Below are 13,312 nucleotides of genomic sequence, written 5' to 3'. Positions count from 1 at the left end.
ATACAATCAGTTGCCAATCTTCACACATATTTTGCAACTATCCCCTTTTCACCATCGATGCAATCAGCACCTTAAAGATATTATCCACTCACCTGTACTATTGATCTCCTTGCCTCCATTCTCTTCCCCACTTTAATTTGTTCTTCAAACACTTGCTAAAGTGATTTTCCTTAAGTACAGAATGTAGGCTTGGCCTTGCCACTATCCTCAGTAAATTCTGGCTATTCCTTGTTTCAAGGATTAAAATATAAACTCTAGTTATTTGGCTTTGAAAATCCTTCATAACCTGGCATCAGTTTACATTTCAATACTTATTATGAATTACTTTTCTTCATGAACTCTCTATTTCGACCAAACTGGTCCATTTGCTGTTTGCAACTCAGTATTTTATTTCCCACCTCGTGTATTAGAAACGACTTTCTTTCCAGGATCAGCTTAGATTTCACCTCTTACAAAGGAGCCATTCCTGATTCCTCCTAATTGGTAGTGCTCTTTCTCTGGCCCAAAATGTCTTATACCTCAAGAGAAAGTAAGCTACTTGGGAACAGAAAATATATATTTTTTAACTTTGTAGCTCTAGTTCCTAGCACCATTATTTGGGTGGCATAGCATTGAAATTCTTCATTGTATTCAAGGAGACTAAAATATCACAGGGAATATCACAGGGAAGAGATGCTTAAAAATTAAATTCTGAATATACAAAGGGAAATAATTGCAATGAGGAAAATGAGATTTGTTTGAAGAGACTAATATGGATGGACTAGGAATTGACCAACTCAGATTTTTTTCAAAATGGAAGCAAAAAAAAAAAAAGACTGAATTTATAAGAATATGTCACATTCTATTAAAAAAGTAGTATTAGGAGTCCTTAAATTCCAATTGAGCTAGCCAAATAAGGGAAAGACAACAAAAAGGGTGGAGTCTCTTAGCCATATTGAAAGAAAAGGAAGATTGAAAAAGATTTAAGACATTTGTTCAGGGTAGGGAGAACCAGATTACTATAAAAGACAGTCAAGCTATTTACTCCAATACAAGGACACTGTCAAAGTTTCTCTCGGGAACTTTGGAATTGATTATATGACATAGGAGACACTGGCACAGAATCACCCAGCATGGCATATCCTCATCAGAGGAGGTACCATGCTTTATGAGCAAAACAGAAGTGTATTAGCTCAGAAGAAATGTAAGATAAACAAAGTTAGTCCACCCCAAATGTTTCTGGGACTATTTGTGTCCAACCTGTGGCAAAACATCCTGAGTTCCTATTGGTTTTCAACCATAGTTTCTGATACCCTGTAATTCAATTCTAATATAGTGATGTCATTTTTGGTCCTTTTCAAGAATGGACAATAACTAATCAAGTCATTCTTTATTTTCTTGTGTTTCCTTTGCCAAAAAAAAATAATAACTTTTGCACTGGATATGTCAAGATGATTAATAGACAGGTGATCACTAATAAAAATGAGTAGATAGAAAGAAAATACCTAATTGTTCTTAATCAATTAAAGTCACCTAGTCCAGTGAAACTATATCCTTACGTGCTAAAAAGAACTGGCAGAAGTGATTGCCAAGCCACTATCAGCGAGATCTTAAAAGTTACAGAAAACAGGAGAGCTACTACAAGATCTAGAAAAGGAAAAATTATGTTCTGATATTTGAAAAAAAATTTTTTTTTTTAATTTGTCATTCTCTTGACTAGCAAGAAAAGACTTATTGATTCCTGGGGAATTTCTAGATGAACCATTAAAGAGATGTCTAGCAAGCATCTAGAAAGAAAAACCATGATTACAAAGAGCCAACAAGGGTTCATCAAGAACAAGTCATTTCCTTTTTTAACAGGATTACTCAACTATTAATTGAGGGAAATGCAGTGGATATATATAGTTTACCTAGATTTTAGCAAAAATCTTTCATACCAATTCTTCTGGAGAAATAGAGAGATGACAACTAGACAATAATATAATCAGAACTGACTAGAAGATTGAATTGTAAACATTGTTGCTAGTAATTCAATGACAAGAAGTCTCCAGTGGGATACTTTAAGGATTTATACTTTTTCTTGTGCTATTAAACATTTTGATCAGTGACTTGGATAAAGGCATAGATGGCAAACTCATCAAATTTGGAAGATGACATAAAGCTGGGAAGTATAATTAACACAGAAAACAATAGATTCAGATGTCATCTCCCCTTCTCCTTAAGGCACCTAACCTTAACTGTTAAAACCTAAATCTAGTAAGATATTTAAAGTAGCCAGGTGGCACACTAAATAGATCCTGGACATGGCATCAGGAAGATCTGAGTTCAAATCCTGCTTTTGATACTTACTACCTTTGCCATACTGAACAAGTCACTTAACCTCTCTGTGCCTCAGTTTCCTCATGTCTAAAATGAAGATGATGATAATAACCTCTATCTTCAGGATTGTTGTGAAGATAATATTTAAAGGACTTTTTGAAACATAAATGTTGTGTAAATGGTGGCAAGTTTATTGTTATTGTTATTATAAATAGAAATTCAATATGGATTAAATATTAAGTCTTAGGTTCAAAAAAATCAGCTTCCTAAAGGCAAGACTGTAGCATGGGACTAATATATGGGAGTTTTAGTGAACTACAAACTGAATGTGAGTCAGGAGTGTGATGTGTATCTAAAAAAATGTAATGTTATCTTGGGCTACATGAAAAGGGATGGCTTCCTAGAATGAGAGGACAATAGTCTCTCTGTGCTCTACCCTTATCAGCCTTCATCCAATGTTCTAGGAGTCTAAAGACATGGCTAAACAAAAAAAAGTGATCATATTAGAACAACCAGCTATGAAGATCCTTGAATTCGTCATATGTAGATGGCCCAAAGGATCTGCACATGTTTAACCTAGGGGGCAGCTAAATGGAACAGTGGATAGAGCACCAGCCCTGAAGTCAGGAGGTCCTGAAATTAAATTGGGCCTCAGACACTTAATACTTACTAGCTGCATGATTCTGACTAGGTCACTTAACCACAACTGTCTTTCAAAAAAAAAAAAAAGAAAAAGAAAAGAAAGGAAAAGCTATCATAGAGAGACCCTCCGAGGATAGAATCTGGAGTAATGAGTGGAAATGTCAAAGAGGCATATTAAAACTAAATGTCAGGAAAAACTTGCCAACCACTGGAGTTGTCCAAAAAGTGGAATTTCTTTCTCAGGAGGTAGGTGATTGCAAAAATGTGCAAGAATGTAAAAGCGTTTAATAACCAACTCTTCCAAAAAAAAAAAAAAGTATACACACAACATACTTTTAAATCTAAGCTGCAACATTAATATTTTCCTCATTATTATCTTAATCAACAGAGCAATAAATCAAGCCCTAATTTGTAGCATTTGCCATTTTCCAAAATGTAAGTATATATATTAAAAATTTAACATTTGGCTTTAGAGGACTTCATGGTAAGAGTGAAATCCCTTCTCCCTCCCAGATTCTGTGACTGATCTATTAAAATGATGTAACACCTTTACATTTGGAGCAGCACTATAATATTGTAACCTTCAGTACTGTGATTGGACAGCAGTTTGGAAAAAAAGGAGGAGTCTCAGTGGACTCCAAACTCAATATTATGAGTCAGCAATGTGAGCCACAAGAAGCACAATGAAGAAGTTATAGGAATTGTGAGTTCAGCACATTATTCAGAAAAAGGTTTCAGTAGTTGGGCATTATTAATTTGCAGAGAGAGACAGATAGGCAGACAGACAGACAGACAGACAGAGACAGAGAAAAGAGAAGAGAGAGGGAGAAAGAGACTTTTGAGAAGAGAAAAAGGGCTAGAAGAGAAAATTGAGATAATGTAAAAGCAAAAGGGCAGCTAAATGACATTGGGAATAGTGTGCTGGACCTGGAGTCAGTAACATTCATCTTCAATGAATGTGGCCTCAAACACTTCCTACCTATGTGATCCTGGGCAAGTCATTTAACCCTATTTGCCTCAGTTTCCTTATCTGTAAAAATAAGTTAGAGAAGTGAATGGCAAACAGCTCCAGCATCTTTGCTAAAAAAAAAAAAATGGGGTCACAAAGAGTCAGACAAGACTGAAAACAACTGAACAATAAAAGCAAAAGATTTAAACATTATATTTTTAATGTTAAAAAAAAAAGAATGAGATATATATACAGAACTGATAAGTATGGAAGCTTCTAGTTATCTAAGTCCACTACCTTTAATTCTGCTTAAAAATGATTTTCTAGAGACATGTTTATGACTTGGGGGGAGGGTCAATTGGCACCCACTTCTTCAAAACATTTTACTTCTTGGCCTATTAAGATTTTTTGATTAATTAAACACAAACTGATGAAACAACAAATTGTAAGTTTGTTGTTTTTTTTTTTTTCACTTGACACATTCTCAATATTTGATGTGGGTTTTTTTAAATTTTGTTTTGTTTTTAAAAGTGGGTCTTTGGGTCTTACCCAGGCTAGAAGTCTAGTAGTAGTCTAGGTCCAATTCTAGTACTGATAGATCCAGGAGTTCTGACGTAGGCTGTTTCTAACCTGTTTATCATTCCTTAGACAGACTTCTGCTGGGGATGCATCATTTTAGTGCCAAACTTAATTAGTACAGACTTGCAATTAGTAGTCCACTACTGAAGTAAAGAGAAGAAGTAATTAGGATTGTGCCAATTTACACATAAAAGTAATTTTATTTTATTCCTACTCTGATACTTTAGTAGTGTAGTAGTCACTTGTCAGCAGGGAGATTGCTGGTAAATGTTTAACATCTGGCTCTCTAGTGACATATAACACTTTTACATTAAATTTACATTATTAACCTTTTTCTAAAAGAATAAATAAAATTCTGCTTTGTAGATTTTACCAATTTCTGAGGTATTAATGCTCCCACTGAAAGTTTAACAGTCAGTTTATAGGTTCAAGTTGGCTTTAGCATATCCCTGTCTAATTAACTTTAACATTGAGGATAAAGCCAGCAACCTGGAACTTAGAAAACATTCTAGGCAACCAATGACAGAAATCTCATCCCCTTTACTCACAAGAAAACCCCTGAGTCCTTTGATTTCTTTTTCAATAGGATATCTGTAAGCTTGACTGACCTCAGTACCTAGATTGTGTTTCACAGCCACATTTCCCCAGCCAAGTATTTTGTAAATTATGGTGATGGTGATCATGGTGGTGAAGGTTGCTAAATGCGGAAGATTATCTGGTTCCCTTGTCCACAGGATTAGAGGAAACATAAATGGAAGAAAGAGAAAGATCTGCATTTAAAGAGATGTAGTAACAGTCCCAAGAAATGATGCTTGAGAATGAGAAAGGATATGGAAGAATAATAAAAGAAGAAGTCCAATCAATTCAAAAGCCCCAGCAGTCTGGAGACATTTACTATAGGGATAAAAAGTATTAGATACCCTTCCCATAAGACCTTGTTGCCTAAACCCTAATAAATAAATATTCATGAATAATGATGATGGGTCATAAAGAAAAGATTGTTATGCCCCACATACTCTGAAAAAAAAAAAAAAAGAAAAGGGTATATGTCTTAGAAATAATTCTATTAAAAATTAGGACCTAAAATTTTTTCTGTTTAAAAGGGTTTTATTTATCTGGAAAATCAGAAATGTAGAATATTTCCTTACCTAACAGGACTGTATTTATTTTTTAAATTCCAAAAAGATTTTGTAGGGTTTGGGTTGATTTAAAGAGAGAGAGAGAGAGAGAGAGAGAGAGAGAGAGAGAGAGAGAGAGAGAGAGAGAGAGAGAGAGAGAGAGAGAGAGGAAAAGAAAAAAAGCACAAAACCCATCAAATGCTCCTTTTCTGGTGTTGGTTTTTTCCCATTTAAAAAAAAATTGGCTTTACTGAGAAGTGTTCCAGTATTAAAGGTAGCAAGTTCTCTTCATTATAAGGTGGATCAGTTAACACATAGCTGCTAAGAGTGTTGGGAAAGCACAGGTTTTCTTCCACATGACCAAAACCAACCTCTAGATCTTTGTATGCTGTTTTTATGTGAAAAGAACACATTATGAAAGAAAATTTGAATGAATAATTTATCTAACTAGACCAAAATATTCTTGTCTACTAGTTAGTTTGCCATATCTATTAAATCTTTAACCTCCCATTTAGGAAGAAATGACTAGATCTTCTCAAACACACACACACACACACACACACACACACACACACACACACACACACACACTATGTTGTTTCTGTTTTTCCTGATACTTATTTTTCATGTTTAGAAAGTACATTGAGAAGTATGCTGAGAAGTTCTGAGTAAGTATTCAGATTCTGATTCTGGGTTATCTGGCTGTGCAAAAAAACCTGAGCAACTGTTATTATGGGAGGCTCTGTCTCTCTGTTGACTTTCAATCTGGATAGATCCCATTAAAATGGAGGTTACATATTTACCTTGAAGTGGGTACAATGAATAGAAGGGTCCATCTTATAACCAAACTAATTGTGTTTGCTTTTTTTTTTTATTGAAGACATGACAATGGATGAAGTCCGAGAGTTTGAAAGAGCAACTCAGGAAGCTACCAACAAGAAAATTGGAGTTTTCCCACCTTCAATTTCTATCTCCAGCATTTCCCTGCTGCCTTCTGCAATCCGCACTGCTCCTTCTAGTGCTCCATCTACACCTCTCTCCACAGACCCTCCCGAATTCTTGGCAGTTCCCAAAGATCGACCTCGAAAAAAATCTGCCCCAGAAACTCTCACCCTTCCAGACCCTGAGAAAAAATCTACACTAGATTTACCTGGTGTACATTCTTCAGACAAGCCATGTCAGCCCCAAGAGTAATAATGAATAAAATTTCATGGTTTTTTGGGTTTTTATTTTCTTTCTTGGTGGGGTTTTGTTGGTTTTATTTTTGGGTTTTATGTTTGTTTTTTTAGGATTCTTCTGATAGAGAAAAACTACTTTGTTACTAAGACTTGTTTCTTCAGATCTCTCAAAGAGCATGCATGTGATTATGTAATTCCATATATAATCTGAATTCTAAAGTACACCATACAGCATTCATAGTACATGTCAGGAAATAGTCTGATGATAAATTGCAAAGGATAAAAGGAAGCTTCTGTTTTAGTAATTATAAACCAGGAAATAGACTCTGATGTTAATATGTGATTAAATTGGTAAGGATAAATAAATGACTATTCAGTGAAAAGGACAAAAGTCCATCTTCTTCCCATTAAACCTGAATTTCTAAAAAATATATATATTGAATAGTCTCAGGCTTGACATACTTAATTGTTAAACTTTGAACTGATTATCACCAATACTTGAACACCCATAGTGATTGTTCAGATTCATATTTTGTTTAATCTGACTCAGGATTTGGGGCCTACTTAACTCTTTAAACTTAAAAAAAAAAAAAAAGAGAAAAAAAAAAAGGATTAACATACCAAGGCTCCAAGTGCAATTATTGATAATTGACTTTATGGCCATTAATTCTATTTATACCGTACACAGAATTTGTAATGAAAAATATTCCACTTGTTTCTACCTTTTAATAACTTTCCCTTCTGCTCTCTTATGGCCTCCAACTCTACCTATTGCTTGAATGAGAGAACCCTTAACAGACTGTTCTGGGCATGATTTGGAATTAGAAGGCTTCAGTGAAACAAACCTCTGTATTCTCTAAAATCTCTATCTGCTAACTTCTGGGCTCAAGTTACCCACTGACGATGTCAGAATTCCATATTAGCAGAATGGAATTGATATGGATTATGTCAATAGGGTTTTATCAGAAATTTAGAGGGTAATATACCAATAAAGTCCCATGAAAGAATCCTAAAAAACACCTTTTGGGGGGTTATTTTCTGCCTCCCGTTTTGTTCCACTGTGGGTTCTTGGTAATAGCGAACCCTCCCTGAGACCTCTTCTCCATTCCCGAATCTTATAAAGCTATCATTCTCAGTATATTTCCTTGAGGTCATAAATGATATATCACTGGAGCCAAGTGGAACAGCAAGAGAAAAGTGGGGGGGAGGAAATGTTTTCTGTTATTACTGACAGCATAGAAGGCATGGATAAAATCACTGACCCCCTACTTGCAAATTAAAGAGTAGAAACAAATAAGGTTATATCTGTAAAGTACTTAGCACAGTGCCTAATACACAGTAGGTGCTTAATAAATGCTCTATATCTTCCCCTCCTTCCCTAGAAATAATAATAGATGAGATTTTGCCAAATTTTCCTTGATTGAAACCAGGTGGGGCTAGAATTGAACTAGAAGTATAAGCACTAAGGGAAGATAGCAAGAGAACTCTAATGAATCACTGGACCCAATCTATTTGATTTCACACCTCACTGCCTTGAAACTCAGGAGAAAAAAAAAAAAAAAAAGAAAATCTTAGAATTTATACTTAACCTCTAAATGAGGGTGATCCAAAAGATCCCCAGGCAACACCCCAACTATGATCTTTTTAGCTCAGGAAAGGGGCCTTCCCTCAGACCAGGATTTCCCAGACAAAAAGACTAAGGGAAGGTATTGTAATTAACCTTATCTAAAGTCCAGGCCTTTTCCCATCTGTCACTTATCCACAATATTCAAGTAGTCTCTTGCTAATAGTTACATCCTTACAATATACAATTGTTACCTCCAGATGAAAATTAATGTTAGGTTCACTTCTTTAACTATTGATTGAAAGGAAGTAGAGCAAAATGCACTAACTTTCCAGTTAATTTAAGGAATTAAACAGTTGTGAATAGTTTTAGTTGCTGAATCATCATTTCCCTGAGAGTGATGATGTTTATAATAAAGCATCTCCCTAGCATGGTACAGCTGCATGCTATTTGCTTGTGGAAAGTTTTCTTTCAAACCCCTAGAAATTTTGAATATCTCCATGGGAGGGGTGTGCTGGAGCCAGCTCATACTTGCTTTGGCAAGTATTGTTAAATTGTTACATTTACAGAAAATTTTAAGTAAATTTTCATTCACACCTCAGAAACTGTCAAGTACTACAAATCAGGGCTTAGTTGATCATTTTGTTGTTTAGACTTTTAAAAATTAATAATGCTGATTAAAATTAAAAGTATAAAAAATGTTTGCCCCCATACATTTTTCCCCTGAGAGCTGATGGTTAAAACATTTACCAGCACACCCCTTGCAGAAGATAAAAAAAGTGTCTGAATCTGATGAGTGTAATTTTAGAAATGGGAACATAAATCCATTGGCAACAGATAATGAAATGTTGAGTGTACTTGTTTACAAGCCAAAACCAGAAAGGGATTGAAAGAGGGCAGAAATAAATCATTCAACATGGGTTAGCATGAATTTATTTCTTTTATCTTGATCATACATACCTACTATATGTTTTTTCTATCACAACCATCCTCAAATTTTGTAAAACAGCCTTTGTTCTTGAGGTCAACAATTCTATGTGCTTTAGGAACCTATGTTAGGGTTGGGTTTTGTTTTGTTTTTTCATGATTTTTATTTCTTCCATACCCAGAAATCAAATGTAATGCTACCTTTGGGTAGTATAATACTTAACAGACAGATTAAAGGTCTTCAAGTATTCACACTTTTTTTTCCCCTGTCTAGGAATGGCACCTATATTATAAAAAAGGGGGAGAGGAAATGCAAATATTCTTTGGCTGCTTTGAATATATAACCTAAAACATTACCATGAAACATAAAACAACTTCAATATTTTATATACCTATGTCTTAAAAGTGTGTCATTTCACCAACTCCATAAGTAAATTTGCAATAGGATTTTGCTATATGCTATAGGATTGTGTGATAATATATATATACATATATGTAAACAGTTGCATTTCTCATAAAGATGAAAATTAAATGGCTGTATGTTGGAAATTTAGAAAGAAAAAGCAAGCAGTAGCTTGAATTCACTAAGCATGTTTGGGGAAAAAAATTAGGATTCTTTACTCAGTGCCTCTGTATACAAAACAGTAATCTTCAGCTTTTTCACCAAAATTGTATGATACGTGTATATAGAGAGAGTATACCAAATCCCACACTACTGGTTTTAAGTCACTAGTAGCTGAATTAAAGTAAAAGATCCATGATTAAAGCACATTCATTTACCCTTTCTTCTTCCCTGATGCTGGTGAAGATCATGAAAATGTCATTTAATCTCCCTTGTTTCCGTCATCATAGTAACACCTCCAAACTTCCTATCCATTGTAAGTATAAGCATCTTACTGCTTACCTTGGAAGATATCTGTGTATTTTTACAGTTATCTCCTCAGCAGCCTCAAATCCCAATGCATTTTCCTTTTATTCAGAAAATAGGGAAATCTCTTTTCTATTGATCTCTTGAGAAATGGAATAATGGTGACAGAAATGTGGCCTATGAAAAACTGTTGGCTATCACCATTTTCTTTATGACCAAACCAATGATTCATTTTCATGTGCTTTTGATGGTATATTAATATGGAAAATCTTCTTTTGTGGTATTGAATCAATTTGTGGGGGAACAAGTGGTTCACACAGTTAATTAAAGTATTCATTAGCAACATTTCATGTGAAAAATCACTCTAGCCAACATGATTGTTGAAGTTGGGGACTGAGATTCAAAATCCTAATTCTGTGATTTCCTTTTAAGAGATTGCAATTGATTAATAACAATTTATTCAGAAACTTTTTTCTCTTTAGTTAAAAATTAATTATTTCAGTGTTTTAATGTAATTCAAATTAAATGAAGGAACTTCCTGTTTTCTTCATACCCTAATATCAATCATGATTCAGGTCACTGGCATATTGGTTTAGAAAACAACCAGATATTTGAATCAAATCACAAAGCCCATTAAAAAAGAGGAATTATCTAAGATCCAGATTCATTTTTATAATCTACAAACCAGGTGGAGGAAACAGTATCATGCCATTTGGAACAGAACAGTTCAGATTTAAAGGAAAAATTGCTGTCCAGTGATGACAATCTAGAAAGAAAAATAAATTCTTTGGGCCACTGGCACACACTCTGCTAAAACTAAATTGTTGCACAGTAACAAAGAGTTGGTTTGCTTCCCGATTTATCAGATCACTCCATGCTAGGTTTGGGGGTTTTTGTTTTGTTTTGTTTTGTTTTTTCAGTTTGCATTTAAAATACAAATGTATGAGCTTTTAGGAATTAGTGTAGTAAGAGAAAGTAAATGTTAACTTTGCAGATGCCATTATTAAAATGTAATTTTGCTGTTTATGTTAACAGATGCTTTATGCTAAATTCAAATGTTTTTGCTTTAAATGAAAAGCATGTTTGTTGAATTATGTCTCCAGTTTGTGTATATCCCAAACAACAGCTTGGTTGCATTTTTTCAATACCGATGACAGCTCTATGTAAATTCAAATGTCCTGTAATATCTGCTGTTTACAGTTTAGATTTGGGGTTTTGATTAAGTTAGTCAATCCTACTGCCATTGCTGAAGGACCAAGTATAGGAATGCACAGTGTTATAAAATACAAAGCAGAGTAAATGAATTTGATTCCCACACCTATGCCATCCTTCTGTGTCATCTTATGACTGTTTTTATGTTTTTCCCCTAGTTATTTATTATTGTTAATAACTTACTTTTTCTTACATTCTGTTGTAAATAAACTACTAAGCAATCTTCTTTACAAGTGTAGATTCCTTTCTCTTTCTGAGCAATTCCCCCACCTCACCCCACCCAAAAAAGTTGGCATTTGTGAATTTTGACACATTAAATTCAGGTTTTTTACCTGACCTGAAGTTGTAAACAGCCAGGAAGGATGGAATTGTAATTAAAGTTTGTCCAAAACAAAGAATCTTTGCTTTTAGGTAGTTTGAAGATAACTGCTGTCCTTATTGGCTTATTGACCAATATCTCAATGAGAGGTGTTTGTTCTTATTTATAATACAACACACACAATTATTGGTATTATGTTTTGGTCCTTCTATTATTGGTCCCACAAGACAAATGGTATAACAAATTCCCTCTTCTCAACTGAGGGGAATGGAGCTTATGGGAGGTGAAAATGTTGCATTTTCAGTTTCTGTTATTCTGTTATGTTTAGTTGTTTTCTTTGTTATAAGGAGGTTACTAATGCTGGGAAGGAAGACTAGAAGGATATATGTTAGGAAATAAGTGGTATAAAATCAAAAGGAATTAATAAAACTTTTATAAAAATAAAGTACAGGTTGAAGCCCAGAAGGGAAGCTCTTTGAAATGCAAACATTCTTTTTTTTAATTATAGCTTTTCATTTACAAGATATATGCATGGGTTATTTTTCAGCATTGACAATTGCAAAACCTTTTGTTCCAACTTTTCCCCTCCTTCCCCCCACCCCTTCCCCTAAATGGCAGGTTGACCAATACATGTAAAATATGTTAAAGTATAAGTTAAATACAATATATGTATATATGTCCATACAGTTGTTTTGCTGTACAAAAAGAATTGGACTTTGAAATAGAGTACAGTTAGCCTGTGAAGGAAATAAAAATGCAGGCGTATAAAAATAATAGAGGGATTGGGAACTCTATGTAGTGGTTCATAGTCATCTCCCAGAGTTCTTTCGCTGGGTGCAGCTGGTTCAGTTCATTACTGCTCTCTTGGAACTGATTTGGTTCATCTCATTGTTGAAAAGGGCCACATCCTTCAGAATTGATCATCATATAGTATTGTTGTTGAAGTATATAATGATCTCTTGGTCCTGCTCATTTCACTCAGCATCAGTTCATATAAGTCTCTCCAGGCCTTTCACCTGCTGGTCATTTCTTACACAACAATAATATTCCATAATATTCATATGCCACAATTTATTCAGCCATTCTCCAATTGATGGGCACCCACTCAGTTTCCAGTTTCTGGCCACTACAAAAAGGGTTGCCACAAACATTTTTGCACATATAGGTCCCTTTCCCTCCTTTAAGATCTCTTTGGGATATAAGCCCAGTAGTAACACTGCTGGGTCAAAGGGTATGCACAGTTTGATAACTTTTTGAACATAGTTCTAAATCACTCTCCAGAATGGCTGGATGTGTTCACAATTCTACCAACAATGTATCAGTGTCCCTGTTTTCCCACATTCCCTCCAACATTCCACATTATCTTTCCCTGTCATTCTAGCCAATCTGGCAGGTGTCTAGTGGTATCTCAGAGTTGTCTTAATTAATGCAAAAATTCTTTAACTAGCCTTTTTTTTGTTGAAGTTTGACAACAGAATGGCTCTACCTTAGTTGGCATTTTGCATCAGTCCAAGAATAAAGTATTTATTCTTAGATTGGAGTGGCCAAGAAATGGGGTACAATAAAGAAACTGAATAGTTTCTCAGCTTCTCCTAAACTAGTTTTTATACATAGTACACTATTTGATTAAATAAATAATCATTCAAACATAAAAACAT

At 34.6% G+C, this 13,312-nt stretch overlaps 1 protein-coding gene across 1 annotated transcript in view; it reads left to right on the top strand.

Moving 5' to 3' along the window:
• The window catches only part of PITPNC1 (phosphatidylinositol transfer protein cytoplasmic 1), a 355,282-nt gene extending 348,375 nt beyond the window's left edge, over positions 1-6,907 (top strand). The window contains exon 9 of the mRNA XM_074260561.1: positions 6,467-6,907. Coding sequence (XP_074116662.1) covers positions 6,467-6,780 — 314 coding nt within the window. The 3' untranslated portion in view covers positions 6,781-6,907. The remainder of the gene's footprint in view (positions 1-6,466) is intronic.
• The last annotated feature ends 6,405 nt before the right edge of the window (positions 6,908-13,312 follow it).

Source organism: Sminthopsis crassicaudata, chromosome 4 (assembly GCF_048593235.1).
Source record: "Sminthopsis crassicaudata isolate SCR6 chromosome 4, ASM4859323v1, whole genome shotgun sequence".
Classification (NCBI taxonomy): domain Eukaryota; kingdom Metazoa; phylum Chordata; class Mammalia; order Dasyuromorphia; family Dasyuridae; genus Sminthopsis; species Sminthopsis crassicaudata.
Note: the sequence above shows the minus strand (reverse complement) of the source record. Positions and strands in the feature narration are given on the sequence as shown.